Source organism: Salvelinus sp. IW2-2015, linkage group LG15 (assembly GCF_002910315.2).
Source record: "Salvelinus sp. IW2-2015 linkage group LG15, ASM291031v2, whole genome shotgun sequence".
Lineage (NCBI taxonomy): Eukaryota > Metazoa > Chordata > Actinopteri > Salmoniformes > Salmonidae > Salvelinus > Salvelinus sp. IW2-2015.
In genome coordinates, this window is record NC_036855.1 from 65,313,390 (window position 1) to 65,325,030 (window position 11,641).

An 11,641-nucleotide genomic window follows, 5' to 3' on the forward strand; every position below is an offset into this window, starting at 1 on the left:
AATGAGCCTATCTGCAAACCCCTGCAGTGTGTGTGTGTGTGTGTGTGTGGTGTTGTGTGTGTGTGTGTGTGTGTGTGTGTGTGTGTGTGCGTGCGTGCGTGCGTGCGTGCGTGCGTGCTGCGTGCGTGCGTGCGTGCGTGCGGCGTGGTGCGTGCGTGTTGGTGTGTGTTGTCTTAAAGAGGCCAGCCCAGAGAGAGAAAGAGCCCTGCCCGTGAACAACGCCTCCCCATCCGGGCAAAGGCTATATGTTGAGACAAAAAGCTTACTTCTCTCTTTGGAGCTGCTGTAGGTGAGGGGAACAGAGAGCAGATGGAGGTGTTTTCTGGTGTAAGGGGAGATTTTTCTAAACAACTTCCTCATCCTGTCCTGTGTCATTGTTGCATGAAGGAATGAGAAGGTTATGAGAATAATCCTCRTCTTACCTGGCCAGACAATGTGCCTGTGATCTGATTACAGTCCTGGACCCCGACCCAAGGGAATGCAACCACACCCTGCCTACAGAGGAAGAAAGAGAAGAGAAAAAGAGAGAGAAAGTTTTGAGAAAGAGATGGAAAATAGTGTTGGGAACTTGTGTATTTCCATGTTGCCCTGGTTTGGATTCTTCAGTCTCAGTTTTAAAACAGAGTCATCTGATGCCCTTAGTTACAGCATTTCTCTTCCGATACAAGGGCAGGTACATTCATTATAATTAATCACCAATAAGATTTTGGGCGGCTTACTAACTCATTCTGTCTGAGAAATCGTTCTTGCCAACTCCAATGTAAGAGAAAACCTATAAACAACCCCACCTTGGTGAGTGAACGATTCATTCCTCCAGTCATGAAAGGAATTTAGGGAATAATGCAAACCACCTGTGATGTAGAGCCATGGGAAAAAAGAACTGGGCTGCTTAAGAGGGAAAACATTTAGCTAAAGAGCCACAGAGGTGTACACACACACATGCACGCACGCACGCACGCACGCACGCACACACACACACACACACACACACACACACACACACACACAGTCCCGAAGCAGGAGCCGGCCGGTACCCACCTCCGTACATCACAGTGATGGAGCACTGTGATCAAGCCAGACGCAATCCTTCCTTCATCACCCTGACAGCAACACTACTCTGAGACGGCCCCTGTCCTTCCTGTCCCCTCTCACTGCCAGAGCTGCCAGGGCCGGGGACATTACATGGCCCAGCCACTCTCTCTGACACGTCATGTCACAAAGCCAGCCTATCAATCCATACTGGGTCAGCTAGTAACAGGGAGAACATGGCTCCACCCTACAGTCTGCCTCCGTCACCACCACCACCCACACTACCACCACCACCACCACCACCACCTCCATCACCACCACCACTACCATCACCAGCTCCATCACCCTTCCGAAAAAAAACACAGAGCACATCATGAACTTAGCTACCAAAACTATTTCTGGCCCTCCTGTGTCAAAGCTTTACTACAAACTTATTTTGTGAACTTATCTCTTAGACAAGGCAGCAGTTGTCCCCCCTAGAAATGGAACACTTTAGTGTGATCAGACAACCACTTTCTAATAGGTATTTTGTTGTAGATGCTTGTGATGAAGTGGAGAATGAAGATGAGGTAGAAACAACGTTTTAATGGTCATGTATAGTTAAACAAAGTAGGACCCTCCGTGCAGCACCACATTACTCTGAGTCTGCTCTACCTGTCACTCACACCCAGCCCTACGTCCTGACAACTGGAGACTGAGACACCCAGCCCTACATCCTGACAACTGGAGACTTAGACCCCCAGCCCTACTTCCTGACAACTGGAGACTTAGACTTCAGCTCCCCCAGCCCTACTTCCTGACAACTGGAGACTTAGACTCCCAGCCCTACTGTCCTGACAACTGGAGACTTAGACTCCCGCCCTACGTTCCTGACAACTGGAGACTTAGACTCCCAGCCCTACTTCCTGACACTGGAGACTGAGACACCCAGCCCTACTTCCTGACAACTGGAGACTGAGACACCTAGCCCTACGTCCTGACAACTGGAGACTTAGACACCCAGCCCTATGTCCTGACAACTGGAGACTGAGACACCTAGCCTACATCCTGACAACTGGAGACTGAGACACCAGCCCTATTCCTGACAACTGAGAACTTAGAGACACCCAGCCCTACATCCTGACAACTGGAGACTTAGACTCCCAGCCCTACGTCCTGACAACTGGAGACTTAGACACCCAGCCCTACATCCTGACAACTGGAGACTTAGACTCCCAGCCCTACGTCCTGACAACTGGAGACTTAGGACTCCCAGCCCTACGTCTCCTGACAACTGGAGACTTAGACTCCCAGCCCTACGTCCTGACAACTGGAGACTTAGACTCCCAGCCCTACATCCTGACAACTAGAGACTTAGACACCCAGCCCTACGTCCTGACAACTGGAGACTTAGACACCCAGCCCTACATCCTGCGACAACTGGAGACTGAGACACCCAGCCCTACTTCCTGACAACTGGAGACTGAGACCCCCAGCCCTATGTCCTGACAACTGGAGACTGAGACACCCAGCCCTATGTCCTGACAACTGAGAGCTTAGACCCCCAGCCCTACGTCTGACAACTGGAGACTTAGACACCCAGCCCTACATCCTGACAACTAGAGGACTTAGAACCCAGCCCTACGTCCTGACAACTGGAGACTTACACCCAGCCCTACATCCTGACAACTGGAGACGAGGACACCCAGCCCTACTTCCTGAAAACTGGAGACTGAGACACCTAGCCTATGTCCTGACAACTGGAGACTAGACCCCCAGCCCTACGTCTTGACAACTGGAGACTGAGACACCCAGCCTATGTCCTGACAACTGGAGACTTAAGACCCCCAGCCCTACGTCTTGACAACTGGAGACTTAGACACCCAGCCCTACATCCTGACAACTGCGACTTAGACTCCCCAGCCCTACGTCCTGACAACTGGCGACTTAGACCCCAGCCCTACGTCCGACAATAGAGACTGAGACACCTCAGCCTACATCCTGACAACTGGAGACTGAGACACCTAGCCCTACATCCTGACAACTGAGACTGAGACCCCAGCCCTACGTCCTGACAAACTGGAGACTTAGACCCCCAGCCCTACGTCCTGACAACTGGAGACTGAGAACCTAGCCCTACATCCTGACAACTGGAGACTGAGACACCTAGCCTACATCCTCGACAACTGGAGACTTAGACTCCAGCCCTACGTCTGACAACTGGAGACTTAGACTCCCAGCCCTACATCCTGACAACTGGAGACTGAGACACCTAGCCCTACATCCTGACAACTGGAGACTGAGACCCCCAGCCTACGTCCTGACAACTGGAGACTAGACTCCAGCCTACATCCTGACAACTAGAGACTGAGACACCTAGCCCTACATCTGACAACTGGAGACTGAGACACCCCAGCCCTACATCCTGACAACTGGAGACTTAGACACCCAGCCCTACATCCTGACAACTGCGACTTAGACTCCCAGCCCTACGTCCTGACAACTGGCGAGCTTAGACCCCCAGCCCTACATCCTGACAACTGGAGACTGAGACACCTAGCCCTACATCCTGACAACTGGTGACTGAGACACCTAGCCCTACATCCTGACCAACTGGAGACTTAGAACACCCAGCCCTACATCCTGACAACTGGCGACTTAGACTCCCAGCCCTACGTCCTGACAACTGGCGACTTTAGACCCCCAGCCCTACATCCTGACAACTGGCGACTTAGACCCCCAGCCCTACATCCTGACAAACTGGAGACTGAGACACCCAGCCCTACTTCCTGACAACTGGAGACTGAGACACCTAGCCCTATGTCCTGACAACTGGAGACTGAGACACCCAGCCCTACGTCTTGACAACTGGAGACTGAGACACCCAGCCCTACTGTCCTGACAACTGGAGACTTAGACCCCCAGCCCTACGTCTTGACAACTGGAGACTGAGACACCCAGCCTATGTCCTGACAACTGGAGACTTAGACCCCAGCCCTACGTCTGACAACTGGAGACTAGACACCCAGCCCCTACATCCTGACAACTGGCGACTTTAGACTCCCAGCCCTACGTCCTGACAACTGGCGACTTAGACCCCCAGCCCTACGTCCTGACAACTGGAGACTGAGACACCCAGCCCTACATCCTGAACTGAATTAGACACCTGCCTATGTCCTGACAACTGGAGACTTAGACCCCAGCCCTAGTCGTCCTGACAACTGGAGACTTAGACACCCAGCCCTATGTCCTGACAACTGGAGACTTAGACACCCAGCCCTACATCCTGACAACTGGAGACTGAGACACCAGCCCTATGTCCTGACAACTGGAGACTTAGACACCCAGCCCTACTTCCTGACAACTGGAGACTTAGACACCCAGCCCTACTTCCTGACAACTGGAGACTTAGACACCTAGCCCATATGTTCCTGACAACTGGAGACTGAGACACCTAGCCCTACATCCTGACAACTGGAGACTTAGACACCCCAGCCCTACATCCTGACAACTGGAGACTGGAGACACCTAGCCATGTCCTGACAACTGGAGACTGAACACCCAGCCCTATGTCCTGACAACTGGAGACTGAGACACCCAGCCCTACTTCCTGACAACTGGAGACTTAGACACCCAGCCCTACTTCCTGACAACTGGCGACTTAGACCCCAGCCCTACGTCCTGACAACTGGAGACTTAGACACCCAGCCCCTACTTCCTGACAACTGCGACTTAGACCCCCAGCCCTACGTCCTGACAACTGGAGACTTAGACCCCAGCCCTACTTTCTGACAACTGGCGACTAGACCCCCAGCCCTACGTCCTGACAACTGGCGACTCTAGACACCCAGCCTACTTCCTGACAAACTGGCGACTTAGACACCCAGCCCTACGTCCTGACAACTGGCGACTGTCTTAGACACCCAGCCCTACTTCCTGACAACTGGCGACTTAGACACCCAGCCCTACTGTCCTGACAACTGGCAACTTAGACACCCAGCCCTACTTCCTGACAACTGGCGACTTAGACCCCCAGCCCTACTTCCTGACAACTGGCGACTTGACCCCCAGCGCCTACTTCCTGACAACTGGCGACTTAGACACCCAGCCCTACTTCCTGACAACTGGCGACTTAGACCCCCAGCCCTACTCCTGACAACTGGCGACTTAGACCCCCTGCCCTACTTCTGACAACTGGCGACTTAGACACCCAGCCCTACTTCCTGACAACTGGCGACTTAGACTCCCAGCCCTACTTCCTGACAACTGGCGACTTAGACCCCCACCCTACGTCCTGACAACTGGGAGACGTAGACGAGTGCTGCACAGGCATCTCTAGCCCCTCTGGAGATGTGTGTGTGTGTTTGTGTATGTGTGTATGCACCGTTCGTGTGCCTGCATTCCTGCGTGTGTGTGATTGTAACTCCAGTGGTTTGTGTGTGAACTCCGGTATGGTGTGGTGTAGTGTGTGTGCACTCCGGATGGCCCATCAATATTACATCACGCTCTGTTTCCAGCCATGAGGCTCATCCACTTTGATTCCTGCCTCACCGGCTTCTCTTGTGTCTCTACTGCGTTCTGTTCCGTTATGATGCTGGGAGGTTAGTGGAGCGAGCTTGATACGTATCCCCTGCTCATCCCCATGGCGACCCCAGGTTTGAGTGGCAGCGCTGTGATGTCCCTGTATGCTGTACAGGGGGGGTGGGGGTTGAATGTGACAGTGGCTGATCCCTCTGCAGCCAAGTCAACCCTGCAACAGTGAGAATAGTTTAGTATGCTACAGTAGGCTACGTTTATGAAGGTGCACAGGGGATGAAGTAAGGCRATGCTTTTGTTCACATTCTGAGCTTCAAACATAGAGAAAAAGGGGAACAGAAAGTGCTGCTACAGTGGAAAAAGTTAAGAAACTATGCAACTTTCAGAAACCACTGTAACTCCTGGGCAATGAGTTTTGGGTTCTGTGAAAGAGCCAATACCTTATTTACAGCAAGAAGGGTTAAAGACACTTGAACATTGGTACATTTGKCATTTTGAATCAAAGATCAATGTACATGTGTTGAAATTCAATATGAAATTTTGAGGTTAAATTCAATATATTTACAGTGTAATAATGCCTCATTATCAAAATGTTTTAATTAAGAGTATCTTTATTGATCRACCCTACTCTCCTTTGTGACTGAACGCGTCGCCTAACGTGACAGTCTCACATATGTAAAAAAAAATATATAATAATAATAATATGGGGTGAAAATGCAATGTGATGCAATGATCAAAGCAGGGAGTGTAATATAATTTCCATAATCGTTACTCCTCTCCATCGTCTGTCGTGGATTTGGGGAGCGTTCGTTTGATGCTTCGGCAGGTCTCTTAATTAGTGCCTCTCTTAAGCTCACCATCAGCYGTCTGCCGCCTCTCTTTCCCACAAATTACTGACTCCGTCATCGTCACAGAGCTCCGGAGGGGAGGGGAGGAGAAGAGAGAGGGAGAGGGGGTAGTTATCGTTATTGGAGTTAGTTAGGTGCAAGAAGAAAAATGCTGCTGGGCCCAAATTTAATCTCAGCTTGTGTCCCAAATGGCACCCTGGCCAGAACGCTATGGGCCCTTGGTCAAAAGTAATGCACTACATAGGAATAGGGTATAATTTGGGACGCACACTCTGCCTTGTTTTTGCATCAGGGCAGGGGGGAGGCAGGGCGAGGTGGGTAGGGGGGGGGGGTGTTTAAACCAGCATTAATAGGTGAGCAGGCCGTTTACAAGTCCTATCGGTCTGTGTGATCTGTGAATTGCTCAGCAGCATCCTAACCCCTAGACTGAGGAGGCTGCGTGGCTCAACCACCAGGACTAATTGTCCCGCTTTAGCCCTCCAATGGGCCACCACTCTCGGCATTAGAGAGGCCTCACTTGTGTGTGTGTATGTGTATGTGTGTGCGTGTGTGTTTATTTGGGCAACAGGCGAAACGCATGTATTTTGCGTGATCTTCGTCTCTCGACTTTGTATTGGCAATATAAGGAGAGAAGAGGCTACCTGAGCAGGAACCTTTCATTTCCATATGCTGCAACACTCCATAAAGGAACTGGGGAATATATAAATACACAGCAATCCTCACATTGGGATTAGAGATACTCCCTCTCCTAAAAAACCAGAAGGATTAACAGGAAATGAAAAAATCTGAGCCTCACTAATGCATCCATCCTCTCACATCTCAGTTTTTCCTCCAGCTCCATTATCAGTCAGGGGCATATTCCCCTCTTCCTTCATTTCACGGTCCCCCACAGCCCTCACCAGGTCCTCACAGCCCCCCTCACAGCTCCTCACAGCCCTCCTCACACCCTAGCCCCTCACAGTACCTAAGCTCTCGCCCTCACAGCCTCCTCACAGCCTCCACCCCCTCACAGCCTCACCTCACAGCCCTCACCCAACGCCCCTCACAGCCACAGGCTCCTCACAGCTCCTCACAGCCCCTCACTCACAGCCACTCCTCACAGCCCCTCACAGCCCCTCCACTCCCCACTCACAGCACTCTGCTGAGGATGTCACTTGTGGGGGGCTCGTTCCGCGGGAGGCTCGTAGCGCTCCGTACTCACAGCCAGCCTCACAGCGATTCCTTACACAGGGCTCTGTGAGGACTCTGTCTGCACAGGGCTGCGCTCGACCAGCGCCCTCGAAACAAGTGATACCTCACTCTTGAGTCGTCCTCAGCAGAGCCCTGGGCAGTAGCTCGTCTCACAGAATGATCCTCTCAGAAATGACACTCTTCACAGCCGGCTCGCCCGCGAACGAGGACTGGCCTCCTCACAGCTCGAGCCTCACCAGCGCCGAGGCTGTAGGGATCTGGAGGGGCTGTGAGAGGCCTGTGCCAGTGACAGCCAGGCCTGAACCTCACGAGGCCGTGTGAGCGGTCGTGAGAGCGTGCGGCCCACCTCCCCCCCCCCCCCCCCCCCCCTCCACAGCGCCCACCCCCGCACCCCACCCCCCATCGCCCACAGACTGGTTACATCGTCGGTCACAGGCCCCCTACCTCCCCCCCCCGCGGCAGTCCCTGCCCTCGACCCTTCCCTCCCCCCCTCCCCCTCACAGCCTCACGCCACTCACAGCCCTCACCTCCTCCCCCCTTCACAGACCTCCCTCACAGCCCCCTCCTCACAGCTCCTCACAGCCCCTCACAAGCCCTAACAGCTCCTCACCATCCTCACAGCCCCTACAAGTCCTCAACGCCCCTATACAGCTCCTCACCAAGCCCAACACCCCTCACAGTCCTACAGCCTACACCCCTCAACCAGCTCCTCAAGCCCAACAGCCCCTCACACACCCCTCAGCTCCTCACAACCCCACAGCAGGCCCGTCTACAGTCCCAACCCTCACAGCATCCTCACAGCCCCTCACAGAGTCTCCTCACAAGCCCCTCACAGCTCCTCACCAGGCCCTCAACACCCCTCACAGCCCTCACAAAGCCCCTCACACTCCTCACAGCCCCTCACAGCCTCCTCACAGCCCTCCTTCTACTCACTCACAGCTCCCTCACAGCCCTCCAAAGCGCCTCTCACAGCCCTCACAAGCTTACAGTATCTTACAGGCCTCAGCCTCACTCCTCAACCCCTACTGCTCATTACTCCAATTATGAGCCCCTAGTTATCTCTCCATATACTGAACTCAAGCCATCTCCCTCCAAACCACCTAGCTAACTCTCTTATACACCCCCAACCCCCTCCATCCCTTGAGCTTGCCTCATATCATCATCAGCAGATCCTTCAACACCACCCACCACCATGAATATTGAGACAGATGTGATGACGTCCGACCGCCCCTCCGCACATATCCATCTATGTGATTGGTTAGTGACATGTGCTACTGTATACGTGACTCTCATCCAGTAAATGTGCTTTGTTTGATAGAGGTGGTGGGTGGACAAAGGTCTATTATTGATTAAAGTCTGTGTTAACCCTTTGGGAGTTTCTCTGGCCACTGTGCTTCTTCTTGTTCTTTCGGTCTAGGCGAGTTACTGCAAAGCATTTGTTTGGGCTGCTAATGTACAAAGGCTTTATGAATAGATTTGATTGATTAAACCTCTGTTGTTGCTCCTGTCCCTGCAGGTTCTAGAGCGTCTGTTCCAGAAGGGTTCAGTGTGGCAGGTCCTGCGCGGCGGGGTGGACTCCTCCCAGGTCAGCGAAGTACGCTGCATTGTGCCGTGAGGACCGGCGGAGTATGTCCATGAACACCCCCATCAGGATAAAACAGGAGCCCCTGGACTAAGAGAACTTTAGGAGGAGAGGGACTAGCCACGGGGGCTCCTTCACCCCCCACTGGACAGAACAAACCCAAACCCTAATATCCCTCCACCTCACACCACAAAAACCAACCCACAAGAAAACAACCTAAGTATAGCAGACGCCTGATAACGTTGCCAGCTCTGAGGAACTCAGTGTCTCTAAGGGGAATGTAGTATAAAACACAAAAAAGGAAAGAAAGAAAACAAAAGGATTTGATTCTGTTTACTAATAACACCCAAAAGAATATAGGACTATGATGATGAACAGAAAGACTGAAACAGCAGCTCATCTCTTGAACCATTTAAGCACCGGACCAATCTCTTTTTCCTCCAGTTGTAAGGCTCCCTGACCCCTTGAAGAGGTCCTGCTCAGTGAGGAGCACGGCCCCCTTGCCCTCAGTGCAGCGCATGGGTGTGTCGTGTCGTCCAGTCCCGTACGGTCGTGATCGTGTGTGAGGCCCATGTGTTGTGTGTGCCGTCCAGTGCAAGCTGAGTGGGGACAAGACAGGTGCTATTTAGGGAGGCCTGGGCTGACAAGGGACAGGGCTGGATGAGAGGAAGAGGAGGAAGTGACAGCCATCCAGCCCACATTGCTCTTACAGCCAGCAACCAGGCCTCGCAGCAGCCAAGGGAGGTCCGATGATTGTCTTTCTTATTTTCATTGTTGTTATAAAAGTACAACTTTTTTCTCTGTTTTTTTGCTGTTTTATCACAACATGGTGTAAACATTATTAATGGATTGTTTTTATGTTTTTTCCCTCCTATATGAAGGTGTATGACGTTGTTTTAAGTCATTAGGTTTGAAAGCTTGAGAGAATGAGAGAGAAGAGAGAGACAGAGAGACAGAGAGACAGAGAAGAGACGGAGAGACAACACGAGAGAGAGAAGGAAGAGAGAGAGAGAAGACAGAGAGAGAGACGAGATAGAGAGAGAGAGAGCAGAGAGAGAGAGCAGAGAGAGAGAGAGAGACAGAGAGAGAGAGAAGAGAGAGAGGAAGAGGAGGAGAAGACGAGGGGGGAGACGAGAGGGAGAGGAGGACAGAAGGAGAGTGAGAGAGAAGAGAGGAGAGAGAGCGAAGAGAGAGAAGAGAAGGAGAGAGAGAAAGAAGAGAGGAGAGAGAGAGAGAGAGAGAGAGAGAGAGAGAGAGAGAGAGAGAGAGAGACAGACAGAGAGAGAGAGAGAGAGAGAGAGAGACTTGGCAGTGGCTATAGAAACACTATTATGTCTGGAGGCTACGTGGCTAAAGCAGCAGTCTGGCTGGTAATGCATTCAGAGCTGGAGAAGGTCTCATTGTTTAAATGGGGCTGCAAGGGAACCTGGCTATTTCTACATCTTTCAGAGGAAACATTTGTAGCATGCATAAAAAGTGCAATGGCTTTGTCGCAATTAGCTGTCAAACATATCTTAAATCAAATAAGATTAACAATGTGAGAGTACATATATTTATTAAAAAGTTAAAAGTCAAAATGTAAAATGATCTGCAATGTGAAATGAGAAAATCGGAATGAAATTGTATATGAAGGCTCTGAATGTGTTGCTGGTTGTGGAATGCCAGAATGTTCCTAACTTGAAAAGGAACATGTGAACTGAGGTAGATCAGTGTATCTCCATGATTGTGATGAGATGTACTCTAAATGCTTGATAACTTTGTTTGCACTTATAACACATCATCTACAAAACTTCCGCCACCCCAAAATATCTTCCTAGTATACGTCCTGATGACCCGCACCAAATCAACCCACACATTATCTCATTGTGTTTATAGTAATTAGCACATATGAATATGTTGAGAGAGCCCAATGTAAGTAATAGCACACTTCAGTGATAAAGCTAAGTTGCCTATTTGATGATTGTACAAAGCTTAAAATGCATGTTTTCATAATTGTTTATTTGACACAGAAATCACTATGATTATTCAAAACTATTATATAGGAACAATCACAGTACAAATAGTCTGACAATTGAAAGAATACTTTACGTTCAATCATGGAAGCCCCTGATGTTTGTCTTGCTGACTGTCTGTCATTTCATTTCTAAGGCAGGATTATTTCAATCACTCTTCACGTGTCTGCAGCAGCATAACCTAAAATGAACTGTAAGCTGAGCATCAGAGCATTGTTTACAGAGAAAAAGAGTGGGAGGCACTTACTCTATCCTGCTGTGATTCCATGGTTTGATTCTCTACATTTGTGGATCAAAGAGAGAAACAAGAAAGAAAGAGTATAAAGTTGTCATACTATCTGTGTAACTGTGTTTCTTCCATTCCAAAATAATTGATCAAAAAGAGGCCCATTCTGATCTTGGTTCAGCACCGGCTTGTTAATGAGTTTGTTTTGAAACCTTCTATGGTGGGTGTTTCACTAAAC

The 11,641-nt window shown here is 50.7% G+C and overlaps 1 protein-coding gene across 1 annotated transcript in view; it reads left to right on the top strand.

Annotated features, from left to right (window-relative positions):
• The window catches only part of LOC111975188 (BTB/POZ domain-containing protein kctd15), a 27,660-nt gene extending 18,093 nt beyond the window's left edge, over positions 1-9,567 (top strand). The window contains 2 exon segments of the mRNA XM_024003404.3: positions 9,100-9,180; positions 9,182-9,567. Coding sequence (XP_023859172.2) covers positions 9,100-9,180; positions 9,182-9,259 — 159 coding nt within the window. The 3' untranslated portion in view covers positions 9,260-9,567.
• Positions 9,568-11,641: the final 2,074 nt, after the last annotated feature.